The 15,636-nt window shown below is 37.8% G+C and overlaps 1 protein-coding gene across 2 annotated transcripts in view; it reads right to left on the bottom strand.

Annotated features, from left to right (window-relative positions):
* Window positions 1–15,636, bottom strand: part of nbas (NBAS subunit of NRZ tethering complex) — a 256,303-nt gene that overhangs the window by 82,654 nt on the left and 158,013 nt on the right. For both annotated transcript variants that reach the window (XM_056269320.1, XM_056269321.1), the window contains exon 40: window positions 15,407–15,544. In XM_056269320.1, the coding sequence (XP_056125295.1) occupies window positions 15,407–15,544 (138 nt within the window). The remainder of the gene's footprint in view (window positions 1–15,406; window positions 15,545–15,636) is intronic.

Genomic DNA, 15,636 nt, shown 5'->3' with positions numbered 1-15,636 from the left:
TCTATATGGAAATTATTACAACGACATGTCGTGAGTGCGATAACAGAATCTGATAATGGGACCGTGTGTGGGATTGTGTATTATTGAACTCTGACCAAACAGCACATGTTCTGAGCTGACAATGCGGCAAGTAAAAAAAGACAGTAAAAAGAGAGCGAGAGGTGAAGAACAAGGCACAAGAAAATAAAAACGTTAAAAGAAATGGAGCACAACGACAAGACAGGTGTGTTAACGTAGATAAAGACCAGAGCAGAATAGAGGGATGAGAGACAGATGGATTAAGAAAAATACATGTTTTTTTTTATTTCAATATTTAATTTATTAGTTTTAATGAACAATAACACCACTGGTTTAACCTCATAGCATGTCCTAGTCGGTCATAATTTAATTTACCCAATTGGCATCTTCTACCAACTGACACACGAATCTAGGTACAATTTTATGGTTAGCTGCATTTAAAATAGTTTCCCCCCCCCGCTGTCCGTGACCAGAACAGACCTTCAACTCATTTTTAGGTCACCGGTTGTGAACCACTGATCTGTGGGATACAGAAAAGAGACATGATGGATGGATATGGCGAGCATTTGAACCCCCTCTCCGAGACGAGCTCTTTCATGATGAAATATCTTTATCCAGCTATTCCCTTTCTGTCTCTCTCGAACTGTGTCTTTAGAGAGTGACAATCCAACCACAAGCAAGATTCAGCCTGTGGCTTATCCGTCAATTCCTATCCATCTTTTACTCTTCCTGTTGTTCACACCTGCCCTGTGTTTTGTGCGCATGTAATCAGGCATGTGAACTATAATAACCGACCCTGCGGCAGACATGCCCGAGAATCCAGGCGGGGTTTAGACCGTAATTACCTCTAATGATGTTAAAAGACCTTTTTGGATGGGTTAATGTGCGAGGTTCACTGCATATTTGCATGTTTGTAGTCTACAGTGCAGTAAAATAACAGGCGTATCGCATTTTGCATCCGCATCGCCATCTATTTATGCTAAACGTCCACAGGTGTGTGTACGAGAGTGCAGAGGTGATCGGTTTGGTGCCTTCCTGAATGGCCTAAAAAATCGAATGCTTGATCATTCACACTTTACGATTACAATTTTTTGAATCGCAAATCAAAATAAGGATAACTGCGGCATCTGAAAACACTCAAAAGGTTTGGGCTGAAAAAAATGATGTGCTTACAAACACCTATTTAAATATAATGAGCGCATAGGTGGGCTGAATATGTTTGCTGCAGGCTATGATGAACAGTTGTGTACTCTGTGGTTTGGCTGTCTTGCTCTCACTCTGACAATTATGCTAAACAGCATTTTGATTCCCCTTCTCAAAGACAGAACGACACACACTGAGCATCTCGACTGCAACCACCAAAGATCTGGCTGGATGGGGCTTTATTATAAAAAGGAGTTTGTTTAAAAGGATTAATGCTTCGCCTACTGATGGGTAATGCACACACACACAAAAAAAAGCACATGGTGTGTTAAAAGGAACATCCATCAACATCAAATAAAAAGCTGATAACTAATCACTGCATCCTCGCTGGTACTCAGACTGCAATATTAAATTACAAGCTCGCGCTGTGTACGACAGACGCGGCACCGGCTGTAAATGCGTCAATCGTTAATAATGTGTTTATCAAGCAACAATATCTCTGTAAGTAGATTTCAAAGACCAAAGGTAGTCTTTTAGCTGTCTTGCCATGTTATAATCTTACTGGAGTTCTGTCTGTTATTCCACATCAGGGAATGGATGCATTGTATATAGATCTGGGCTGGTAATCGAAGGTTTGGCAATTCAAACCCTACAGGGGACGATTCAGCTAATCAGCCCCGACCGAGCGAGGGATTTAACCCCAGAATCATTTAATAAACATCATCAAGGGAGATTAGAATCTAAGCAATAGCTACAGATGGGATGATAATTCAGAAATGCAAATAAGAATTTTTAATTCACAACTTATTGATGATGTACTGTAAGCAACAATCCTATGTGACAGATTAGGTAATTAAATGTTATATACTACATGTATTATGGTATTGTAATCATATCTGTAGTAAATCCATTAAAACTGGATCTATTTTTTATTAAAAAAGATTTAAATGGATAAAAAATGTAGCTATTTTTAACTAAAATAATTGATTAAATGATTTAATTACAAATATACACACAAATTACGGTTCAAAAGATTGGGGTCAGCCATTTTTCTTTTTTTTTCTTTTAATAAAGTAACTTTTAAATCAGCAAGATTGCATTAGATTGATCAAAAGTGACAGAAAAGACATTTATAATGTTCCAAAAGATTTCCATTTCAAATAAATGCTGTTCATTTGAACTTTATATTTATCAAAAGAATCCTGAACATTTTTTTATCGGTTTCTGCAAAAATGTTAAGCAGAACGACTGTTTTCAACATTGCTAAGAAATTATTCTTGAGCACAAAAACAGCATATTAGAATGGTTTCTGAAGGCACATGTGAAACTGAAGACTATATAAAAATAGATTAGAAGTTATTTTCCTGTAATAAAAAAATTTATAAAAAAAAGCCAAATCACACATGGAGAACACTGTTCTGAACAAAGTCAAACAAAGAGTTTTAACTTTACACTCTCTGACATTTATGTCTGCAAAAAATGACATTTTAAATAACATTTAATATGAAATGTCTATGTACAGTGTAGCATAGGCTTTGTCCAAACTTCCAAATCTTAAAAACACAAAATGTATCTTCTGTTCATATTTATGTCCCTTTACAACGATTTTTGAAAGTTTAAATTTGGATTGATTTTAACGGAACCAAACTACGCAGAGTTTCGTCAGTTTTTTAAAAAAATAGTTTTTAGTCAATTAAATAAACTAGAACAAACATTACACTACACTATATCAAAGACTAATTTACACACAAACATCCATCTAAACTGAAGTAATTCAAAAGATCACAGATCTTTTCCTTAGGCAAATAAAAGTAGAAAGCATGCTTTTCCAGGGATGCACCTCTCCCATTTAAAGCATGCACGGCTTTCCATTTCGACAGAATCGGGAAGAGAAAACAACACCGGTTGCGGGAGAAAACACTTGCTCAGTGTTAGTAGGGCGTCACAGTACAACAGGATCACAGTCTCATTCCTACACACAGAACATAATTATGCACTTAGATTTGAAAGAAACATCTTGTTGGGCTTAATTTGCAATGCAAAGGCAGTGCGCCGTTTCAGATGGAGCCGAATTCATCCAGAGGCCCGACTGCACGCTCCTACAGACCTACTTGCTTTCAATAACAACACAAGTACATGTGCTGCCTGTGATAGTGATGATGTCTGAGGGGGATCTGCTTGGGAAAAAAGCAGAGAGAAGGCAAAGGAAAGCAGAGGAATGGATGTGTGACGGGCTAGAGAGATAAATTGTGTGTTGTGTGCAAGAGAATGAGGAGGTTTAAATTAAGAGAAAAGGAAGGATAAATGGATTACCATGAAAGAAATGAGTAGAGAGGCAAAGAGAGCGAGAAAAGGCAAATGAAGAGACAAATGGATAAGACGATGAGAATTTGAAGAGGTACAAGAGGTACAAATGATGGGGGCATTTGAGGCCTGTTGCCTGCCGCAAGACCGTCTCCTTCAACAAATATTAGCAAACACAACGCGAAATGTCACTTGGAAAGAGAACAGGTGGAAATAAAACACACAGAACATCATATTCTTTCTCTTTCCATCAGCGGTAATGGATTTTTCTCTAGCATTTAACCAACGCCACACAGAGGAACATTACAATCCATTAAGAAGAGTGTGTTCGTGCAGATGTGCGAATTGCTATACGGTGTACACTAAACACTAGCCACTTATTACCCCAGCTTTCCTTGGAAAACAAAATCACTCTGAGTGCACCTGTGGGCAGTGTTTGGCCGTGAATCCAGCGAACTGTAACCTTGAAAAGCATCAACAAACAATAATTTTCATCCATGACCTTCTTTATTGCTCTTTAAAAGGGAAGGCCATTCAAAATTGCAGTTCAGACTTGAAAGAAACAGGCTGAAATAAGTAACTTAAGGGTCTGTCATTAATTTTCCTGCCGAGGCGCAATCGGAACAATGCTAAAAGCACATAAAATGAAAACAAATATATAGACTTGTGGCATGCCTTATTTGAGTGTGCTTTTTCAGCGGATGTTCTATTTATTGTACACTCCTGGCAGGAACCTGGAGCAGCCCTGGGATTAACTGCTGCGCTCAAGGGCGAAACGCCAACACAGGATCTCACAGTTCACGGTTTCTTCAGTTACTTCAGTGTTTCGGTTTTCTGTCCTGCCTGTCCAGAAATGTTTAATGTTACAGATGATTTCCATTTCATACAAATGTTGTTCTTTTGAACTTTCTGTTCATCAAAGAGAATTCAAAAAAGGATTCAACATTGATAATAATAATAATAATTATCCTTTTTTCTTCATACACAAGGAGCTGACGTCACTTGTGTACATGTGTTTCCTCAGATGACTCGGAATATGCGGCTGCTCATGTGAACGTGACATTGTTGAGTGAGACGTTCATTGTAACGAGTGCATGTTGCAAAGTTATATTAAAGAGCCGATCGGAACGCCATACGCCATATGGCCATACGCCATACTATTGCAAACAACAGAATGAGGACATCACAAACCACCAGATCACATTGAAATCATACCTGTTTGGCGTGTGCGCCGGAGAATCAGCGTTGAATCGGTGTCGGCGTTTGGCGAGGGTGAGCGTGGATGTTAGCCTGCTAGCACTTGTGGCGACTGACGGAGGAGATACTTTCCTTATACCCGGCTGCAAAGAACATCATTTCTTCGGTGTCGGGGACGGCGCGGCGCCTGGGTGTCTCACTTGGAGCTTCACGCCTGGGGAGCTTTTGCATCACGACGGGAGCGATTTTGCGGAGCTACCGGAGCAGCGGGTGTGTTGGAGTGGTCTCACTACCTTACGGTCAGTAGTGTGGATTGCTTAGTTAATCAAGGACATTGAAGGAATTGGTTTCGGCCTCTAACGCAATCATGGCTGGTCGCGGCAGAAATGCAAACAAAGCAACTTTAAATGATGATCCTGAATATGTGACAATGGACACTCTTAAGGAATTACTGGACCAGCAGAAGAGCTTTTATGAGGATCTGTTGAAGAGGCAGGAGACTGCATTTAGAAGTTTCACTCAGATGATTCTGGACTCAGCCAACAAAAGAGTGGACTCAGTGTTGGGTGAGTTACAAGAACTTAAAGTGAGTCTGAATTACTCTCAAAAAGATATTGACGATGTAAATAACTGTCTTAAGGCACAACAGAGTGAGTGTAAGACTTTGTCCAAGGTGGTGAGTGAAATGAAATCTGAACACGCTGTAGATAGACACTATGAGCAGGTGGATTACCTTGAGAATCAATGCAGGAGAAATAATCTTGTAATTGATGGACTTAGACTTGATAAAGCTGATGAAACCTGGACTGAAACTGAGTCTAAGGTGCAAGAACTGTTCACAACAAGACTCAAGCTGGAGTCTCCTGTGGAAATTGAACGAGCTCACAGGAATGGAAAATTCATAGGGGAAAGTGAAAGGCCAAGGCCAGTGGTAATTAAGCTGCTCCGTTTTAAGGATAAACAGCGAATCCTGGCTAGGGCAAAATCCAACTTGAAAAATACCTCAATTTATATCAATGAGGACTTTTCCGAACGGGTGAGAAAGAGAAGAGCTGAGCTACTACCTGCAATGAAAGAGGCTAGAGCAAGAGGGGACTATGCCATCATTAGCTATAATCGATTAATTGTAAGGCCAAAGAACAGGGAATGAGAGTAGAGAAGGCCCCAGTCAATGTTTTTAACAATCTTTCTAACTGTGTGTGATGTCATGGGTTAGTAGTAACTAGGTGACGGCATGGCGATTAACTTACCAAAAAAAGGTGTGAGAATAGCTCATATAAATGTTAGGAGTTTAAGAAATAAAGTTCATGAGATATCTACTTTAATTAAAAGTGAAAATATCAATGTACTTGCTGTCTCTGAGACACATTTAGATCAATCCATAACAGACATGGGGGTAGCTATCCCAGGGTATAACATTTTTAGAAATGACAGGAATACTTTTGGGGGAGGTGTTGCAATATATATACAAAGCCAAATTTCTTCTAAGGTTAGATCGGACTTCATGGTTTCTAGTATTGAAGCGCTGTGGTTGGAGGTTCATCTTGCTTATTGTAAACCGATTTTAGTTGGCTGTGTCTATAGACCCCCAAATGCTAATGTGCAGAATGTAGATGAATTATGTTCTGTTCTACTTAAGGTAACGGATACTGGTAAAGAAACATTTGTTCTAGGTGATTTTAATATAGATTGGCAGTCAAATTCATGTCCACTGAGGAAAAAGTTATACAGTACTGCGCTCACATGTAATCTATCTCAGATGGTAAAAAAGTCAACTAGAGTATACTGTAGTTATGATGGGCAAACATCCGCAACCTGTATTGATCACATATTTACAAATAATTGTGAAATGTGCTCTAAAGCAGTATCTGTTCCTGTAGGGTTCAGTGATCATAATTTAGTGGCTATTGTTAGAAAAACTCAAACACCCAAAGCTGGACCTAAAGTACTTTATAAGAGGTCGTATAGAACATTTTGTGAGAGGGATTTTGTTAGAGATATTAAGAATGTTGACTGGAATCAAGTACTAGCTTTAAACAAGGTTGAAAAAGCCATCAAGTTATTCACAAAATTGTTTCTTTTTGTGGCTGATCAGCATGCCCCATTAAGAAAATTCACAGTAAGATCAAACAAAGCATCATGGATTGATGAAGAATTAAGGGAGTGGATGCGTAAAAGAGATGAGATGAAAAGAGCTGCAATTGGTTCCAAGGGTACTGAAAAGTGGCAAAAGTATTGTGAAATGAGAAATAAGGTTACTAAGTTAAATAGGAAAAAGAAAAAAAATGTATTATCAAGATAAAATTCAGGAGAGGAAAAATGATGGTAACAAACTTTGGAAAACCTTAAATGAAATAATGGGTAGGGGCAGGATCTACAATCCTTCCTTCATTGAAGTGAATGGAGCGTTCTTGACAAAAGCAAAGGACATCGCTAATCATTTTAGTAGTCATTTTGCAGACAAAGTTGATAAATTAAGGAATGAAATGCGCTCCCCGAGTGGGAGTTGTATATCATCTCAAATAATAATAAACTCTATCATGAATAATAAATCATGCTCTTTTGAGTTCCAACCTATAGAAGTTGACAGGGTGGAAAAGCTACTTGACAACCTAAATAATCATAAACCAGCTGGGATGGATACTTTAGATGGGAGGTTAATTAAGGTTGTTTCAAGTATTATATCATTGCCAATATGTCATATTTTTAACTTGAGTTTAAAGGAGGGGTTATTCCCTCAGGTTTGGAAATCTGCTAGGGTTTTACCTCTTCAGAAAAATAAACGGGAAAGTTTCTCAGCTGCAAATAGCAGACCCATCAGTATTCTTCCAGTTTTAAGTAAGTTACTGGAAAAAGTTGTGTTTGAGCAGATACTACATTATTTTGTATTTAATGACTTAAATTATCATTGTCAGCATGCATATAAGGCTGATCATTCAACGTGCACAGCTCTGACAGACATGACAGATAAATGGTTGACTTGTATTGATAACAAGATGATGGTTGGAACTGTGTTACTTGACTTTAGCGCTGCATTTGATATTGTAGACCATGGGTTATTATTAAGTAAGCTTGCTACTTATGGGTTTAGTCCATTAGCCATAAATTGGATGAATAGCTATTTATTAAATAGGAAACAGTATGTATTTTTTAATGGTAGTTTTTCCTTCCCTAAAACTTTACAGTGTGGAGTGCCACAGGGGAGTTGTCTTGGGCCGTTACTCTTCTCTATATTTATTAATGATTTGCCATATGTTTTGAATAAGTGCTCTGCGACTTTATTTGCGGATGATACAACTGTTCATTTTGCATCAGCTAGTATAAGCGAACTAAGAAACACACTTCAATCAGAATTACAACTTGTAGTGAACTGGATTTGTGAAAACAGACTTTTTTTTAAATGTAACTAAAACCAAAAGTATCTTGTTCAGGTCTAGATATGTCAGTAAGGGTGATAATCAGCTCTGTCTATCACTCACAGACTCGAACATTGAACAAGTTGAAGAGGTAAATTTGCTTGGTGTTACATTGGATGGACAGTTAACTTGGGAGAAACATATTGACAATATTGTTAAGAAAATGGGTAATGGAATATCTGGGATTAGAAGATGTTCCCCTTTTCTTACCCCTGCCACTAGAGTGCTGGTGACACAGGCATTGGTTTTATCCCACCTTGATTACTGTTCACCTGTCTGGTCAGGTGTGGCTAAAAAATATCTGTTTAAGCTACAAATAGCTCAAAATAAAGCTGCAAGACTCGCACTGGCCTGTCCATGGGGTGTGAGTACGGACGGTATGCATACCAGTCTCTCTTGGCTTAGAGTGGAGGAGAGGTTGTCATGCAACCTTATGAATTTTTTTAGGAATATCTGTTATAAGAAACAACCTACTTGTCTGTACTCAAAAATAAAGTATGTGAGAAACCAACATAGTCATAGTACTCGACATTCTACAAAGGGTTGTCTAGCTTTGAAAAAACCCAGGACTGATGCTGTGTGCAGATCTGTAATGTATAGAGCCATTAAAATGTGGAATAATTTACCAATTTATATTGTTGAAACACCTAGTAAGGCCGGCTTTAAAAGCCTACTAAAAAAATACTTGAATAATAACACAAACATTGATGAGCTTAGATAAATGGTTTAATGTATAATTGTGTTTTGTGTGTTATGATGCTGTTTTGGTGGTAGCTTGCGTTATTATGTATACACGATACTCTTCATAAGTATTGTAGGTATCGGTTTTAGATTTATGTGTAACTTGTATGTTAAATGTTGGTTGGATTATGTATGTTTTTACGTATTTATGTTTTTATGTATTTTATGTATGTTTTTGTATGTGGACCCCAGGAAGAGTAGCTGCAACATTAGTGGCAGCTAATGGGGATCCAAATAAATAAATAAATAAATAAAATAAATAAATAATAAATGTTTTTGAGCATTAAATCAGCATATTAGAATGATTCCCGAAGGATTGTGTGACACTGAAGACTGAAGTAATAGAGTGCAACAGAGGGTAAAAACTCCATTCATTTAACCTTCAACAATAACTTATAAACCTTTAAAGGCAGGCCAACCGTGAGCTATGAGGTTGTTAATCGATGCTATCTGCTTCTGTTAAAGTGGTCAGGCCGCACTATTTCAACTTCGATTATGCTGTTCGCAATGCTTCATGGGATTGTAGTTCTTTCCCTCACTAAAGCCGTTAAGTAGACAGTCGTGTACCTTTGCATTTTTTTTGGTCCGATTTTCAATACTTTTGTGCTTTTGTGCTTCAACTCGTAGCTGGTTGGCTTGGTTCATGGTTTATAACACTTTAAAATCCCTATGGGAGAAATGAATGGAAAAAATACTTCCGGAACCAAAGTCGCTTAAAAAGTTGGCAGGCCCTGTAACACTCAGTGACTGCTGAAAATTCAGCTTTACCATCACAGGAATGCATTACATTTTAAAATAATAATAATAAAATCTATATAAATATACAGGGCTCGAAATAAACCCCTGCTGATTCTAGGAGGGTTTCAGCAGTGGCGTGTAACGCAGTCATTTCTACTAGCCAAACTAGCAAAAAAAATTATTTTCTCAAAACATATCGATACTGAAATATCTGAGACGCATCCAATACTCATTTTCCGCTGAATAGATACAAGATACCAGCTGACCTTTCAGTGAATAATTTCATAATATTACTGTTTTACTGTATTTTTGATCAAATAATTGCAGCCTTGGTGAGCATCTTACTGACTGAGTCTTACTGACCCCAAACCTTTGAACATTAGTGTAATTATGGACCTAATAATTATGGACCAAATGACATGTAAATTTAAAAATCACAGTTTGTTTCTGTTTTTAATGCGTCATTTAGAGGCAGGGCTATCTGAAATAGACAATAGAAAAGGAAAGAAAAAAAGAAAAATAGCTTGACTTTAAAGGAACAAGTTCTAAAATCATATACTCAGCCTCATGTTGTTCCAAACCGGTATGAATTTCTTTCTTCGGACACATGGAACACATTGTTCTTGGCAATAATCTTTTTTTTTTTTTTTGTAAAAAAGAAAGTCATACAGGTTTGGAACAACATGACAGAATTTTCATTTTTAATTAAATAAAAATAATAATAAAAAAATGCCACTTTACAAGCACTTCATCTTCCTGGAAACTGTGACTTTGTATCTGTGCTCTTTGTAAAACTATGACAGAGCCACAGTGCTGCTTTATGTTTTTCCCACTGCGATATAATTACAAGAACGTTTTCTTGTGCTGTTTTGTCTTCAAACCTGTTCAGCCTGTAGCTAAGCAGAGAGCTGATAACTAAGTGACAGCTCTCAGAAACGAGCTGTGTAAAGACTCTGAAACAAACACAGACAGTTTCAAGCTCACAAGAGCAAAAAGTTTAAGGACTTGAGTTCACAGAATTAGCTTTCAGGTCTAGTTCATTAAAACAAAATGTCTTCAAACTGCCAATCTTGTGTCAGCAGAAGACAAGTGCTCACAGAAACTTTGTTTAAATATTAAAATGTATGCTTCCAACTCTTCCAATTTGTTTGTTTGTCTCCTTTTTTTAGAAAACATGAGAGCGTAAAATCTCTTCTATTTTGTGTACATATTGAAATGGATTCACCATTTATATTTACAGTCTATTCCACTTTTTATACACAATGTTATAATGTAAATGAAAAAAAAAACGAGAAGCTTTGACACAGTATTTGTATTTAAAGTTTGAGTCAACATTCGCAGGCAACAATCACCATCCAATTAAACTTGTGTAAAAGGTGTGCACTTCTAGGCTTCCCTTCTGAATTCAGTGCAGGCTCTACACTTACATCTTTCAGGAGTCAAAGTCTCAAAAATTTAGGGGTACAGTCAAAGTTCACTTTTTTTATGACTATAACATTAGTTTTACAAGCAGACCCGAAGTTGCCCTTCGATTTCATGATTTTCCAGATGAATCCAAACATAGTTGCAAACATCCCACATCTGAAATTAAATTAAATTCATTATACAATTTACATTCAATTGATATAAAAAAACTAATTCGAATTTAAAATTAATTTGTTAATAGCTGTGATCCATTTTTGCTGTTTAACGACATTATGTTCCACGTGTGTTTTGTATGTTGTTCTTTCTCTTCTGTGTTTGTAAACTCTTTTGTTAGGTCGCGATCCTTGGATCATCTGGCTGTCAATCATACCTGTGACATCAGGATGCTCGACGTCATGACCGGCGCGACCCATGGGGCGCGACCAAGCGTGCCACACAAGCCCTGAAAAGTGAAGCCAAAACGTCTCGATCACCCCCCGGTGGCCGATCCTAGTATAGGTCATAGACCCCGCCTCCCCATGTTATTCAACGGCACGTGAGACCAACTAAACAATTAAATTACACTTCAAATATCGTTTTTCCAAAGACGATTTCTGTCATTAACGGTAGTTTTTATCAAGCTGATGCAATTTAAAGTGTTTGTTTTTTAAAAAAGTTTGTTTTTAGTTAGTTATTTGATGCGGTGGTGTGACGTCATGATTGACAGCTGTGATTGACAGGTTCTCTGAGCAAAGTAGTCACTGAAGCCCCAACAGACTTTTTTTCGGGATCTTCGGAGGACTGAGGAGATTGCAGTTTTAAATTGAATATATACAATTCTAGGGCGGGGCCTTGATTTCGCGGCTTTACTTCCTGCTCACCACTGCGCATGTCTGGTCCCGAAATCGCTACTGCGCAGGCTCAAGTTCCAAGATGTCAGCGCCATATCGGGATACTGGCGGCTTCACTTCTGACCAATGGAAGAGAGCGAAGGGGCGTCGTCCATCTTTTTTTACAGTCTATGGGCGCGACCAATCCACTGGCGTGCCGGCAGTTTAAAAAGGCCCTGTTCACCATGAATGAGTAGTGAGGGATCAGCATCAGACCTCACTCACAACCCGTGTCCTTAGTCGAGCTGATCAGCCAGTTTACTATGTTTATGGTTTGTTTGATGTGGTTTTTTTGTTGTGATGTTGCCGGGTGATGTTGATATTACACGCTAATAGACAAGGAAAGACGCGATGCGTTGTAACAAACCACTCGGTTTAGTTTAATTTAGTGTTTCTGTTTGGTTCAAAAACCTACATGTTGCTGATATGATCGTGAGTAGCTTTATTGATTGTTGAAATACGGCCATCTGTAAGCCATTTGAATGATTGATCTGAGAATAACATTATTAACATCGGGTAGGTAGGTTTATTCTGTGTTAGTTAAAGAGTGATCGCCATTAAAAGGATAGTTCACCCAAAAATGAAAATTAAGTCATTAATTACTCACCCTCATGTTGTTCCAACCCCGTAAGACTTTCGTTCATCTTCGAAACACAAATGAAGATATTTTTGATTAAATTTGAGAGCTGGATCACTGCTACATAGGCTTCCTAAGGGAGTGAAACTTGACGGCCCAGAAAGTCATTGAAGAAAATGTTTAACTATTCCATGTGACTACAGTGGCTCAACTATAAGTTTTTCAAGCGACGAGAATACTTTTTGTGCGGAAAAAAACAAAAATCACGACTTTATTCGACTATTCCTTTTCTTCCTTGTGGGCCTGAGACGAGAGTTCAAGAGATTTCCACGACGCATGCGCGAGAACTGAACAAGAAGTAGTAGAAGAAGAACGTCCTCTTCTGGAAATCTCTTGAACTCTCGTCTCAGGCCCACAAGGAAGAAAAGGAATAGTCGAATAAAGTCGTTATTTTTGTTTGTTTTTCCACACAAAAAGTATTCTCGTCGCTTGATAAACTTATAGTTGAGCCACTGTAGTCACATGGAATATTTAAACATTTTCTTCAATGACTTTCTGGGCCGTCAAGTTTCACTCCCTTAGGAAGTCTATGTAGCAGTGATCCAGCTCTCAAATTTAATAAAAAATATCTTCATTTGTGTTCCGAAGATGAACGAAGGTCTTACGGGGTTGGAACAACATGAGGGTGAGTAATTAATGACTTAATTTTCATTTTTGGGTGAACTATCCCTTTAATTGTAGTTTTGTTCTAATCAGAATAGTTTAAGGCGTCGACATTTCTGCATTTGTTTCTGCATTTTTCTTTTGGTAGATAGTTTAGGGGTTGGGCTAATAGTTATGGGGATTTGGCTTTTGATAATTTCATTAATTTGGTGACACCCTTGTTTTTTTTTATTTTATCTATCTTTAATATTTCTTTGCTGTAACCTTTTCCGTCCGCACCAATAAAAATAACTTAATTGTTAATTCTGTGTTGCTCTTGGTTGTTTCTACCACTTCATACAGCGACAATTGCATCTCACATCAATGTTGCGTTATCATCCCATTTAAACATCTTTAAGCACGTAAAAAACGCATTACAAATAATTAATGCAATTAAAGCAGAATCCGTTTTTTCACTTCCTGAAGCAGTTTAGCTAATGTCTTTTCCCCACATCCTTTGGTTACTGTTATAGTATATGAGATAACGCTACCTGTGCACCGCTCACCAGCTCTGTGAAGCGAGAGAGAGTGGCCGACTGAGGATGGTCCGCATGATCCTATGATCACGACCCACATGTATGACGCTAGCAAAATCCATCTGACTACCTGTTTTGGATCCTGTCAGTAACGTGCTTGTCTCAGTGACTAAGACATGCACGTGGGTGTACATGCAGAAATAAGTTTGAATACTTGCAAATCCGGTAATGACGTTGTATCGAGAGGATCGTTCCTCACATACAAATATTATTACCAAATCTTTTAACTAGTAATTATATTACTTCTTTTTCGTCATGACAAATGTGCAAAATAAACTTTCAAATGGGGGAAAATGAAACCGAGAGAGCGTACTAACAGAGACAGAAACATCACCAAACGGATGTATGTGAATATTGTTTTAAGTTCACTTCAATTAAAAGTTTTTACAAGAATGTTTAATGGTCTGTAATTGGTAATAAATGATAAATAAAAACAATGTGATATTTTGCAGTTTAGGCCTACTATGTTAAAATTATGACTTTCAGTTATACTATGATGAATGGCTATAATTGCTCATTTTATCCCCAGAATTTGGCATCGGTGATACTGGCCTTCATTCATGGTACAAAAATGCCATTAAACACATATTTAAAATATACGGTCTTTGTTGTTTCTACATTCATTTGGAGATGAAAAAATATTTATATTACAGATTTTGATGTTAGGTGCGATTAATTACAGAAAAAAAATGACAGCACTAATTTAGATGTTCAGTGTTCCAAACTTCATAAAAAATGCTAGAATATAAAATAACATAATATTTAGTTTGACATCCTGACAGTTGCCGATCAACATTTTCTTAGGTTAAGCACTTCTTTGTTCAAAATAATTGTAGAAAAAAAAAGAGAAAGACTTAATTTGGTACCCCTATTTGTGTAAAGTGCCACACAATCATTACTCGAATTACCATCATCACTATGCACTTTACTTTGACAATTCCTGTGAGAAACCTTGAAGACTTGATGTTTGCTCATGATGCTTTAAAGGTTTTATGAAGAGTTAGCCAACTAGCACATAAACGCTTCATGATGAGGATTGTTAGAGCTCATCGCAATGATGAGGTGTTTTTGTGAGTCCTGTGGTCAGGAAAAACATGGTGTAAAGGGAGAAGACATAGACAGTGTTCCTTCCTTGTTAACTAACAACTCTCAAAGTGAACTGAGAGGAGCATCATTATAACACACAGAGAGAGAGAGAGAGAGAGAGAGAGAGAGAGAGAGAGAGAGAGAGAGAGAGAGAGAGAGAGAGAGAGAGAGAGAGAGAGAGAGAGAGGAGATGAGACTTATGAGGAGAATGAGAGGGAGAGATGCTGAGGTGCAACAGAGGGTGAAAATGAAAGATGGAATTATGATAATGGAACGGAGGGAGAGAGTAACAGGAAAAATGAGAAAAGAGGCGTGCAGAGAGAAGATGCAAAAATTTGCAGGGAAGCGGTAAAGTGCTGTCATGTGTAATGCAGATAAACCTGAAATATTACAAGAAAAGAGGAAAAGAATGACACCATAGAAGACGTGCAAAACAGGCAGAGGTGGAATGTACAGAGAAATGGGCAAAACAAAGGGAGAGAAAAAGCTGATACTGTTCTATCAGGCCGTTTCAAGGTGAGAACTTTTATTGTATCGCTAATGAATTCTGTTCTTGACTCGTGTAAGTGTTTGGAAACTTGCTATAGTGCCAGATAAAGAATAATGGCTGTTGAATGGAGGGTGACAGAGAGAAAAGTGTATGTGCACGCTTACCCGGTAAAGTGGGCTGCACTTGTCTTTAAAGCAGGGTGCGAGGCAGGAGTAGATCTGAAGAGAGTAGTAATATGCAGCTAACTGCAGAGACAGTGCCGATGGGGGCTGTTTCTCAAAACACGCGTTAGCATCCAACACCTGAAACAGAAAAAACACAAAGAGGTGTGTTCACACTGTACACTAACCTAACTTGGCTTTCAATAAGGGGTGCACCAATACCACTTGTTCCA

This window comes from Rhinichthys klamathensis, unplaced genomic scaffold, assembly GCF_029890125.1.
Source record: "Rhinichthys klamathensis goyatoka isolate OS25496 unplaced genomic scaffold, OSU_Roscu_1.1 h1tg000281l_1, whole genome shotgun sequence".
Classification (NCBI taxonomy): Eukaryota; Metazoa; Chordata; class Actinopteri; order Cypriniformes; family Leuciscidae; genus Rhinichthys; species Rhinichthys klamathensis.
The sequence above is the reverse complement of the archived record's forward strand: the minus strand, read 5'-3'. Positions and strand labels throughout refer to the sequence as shown.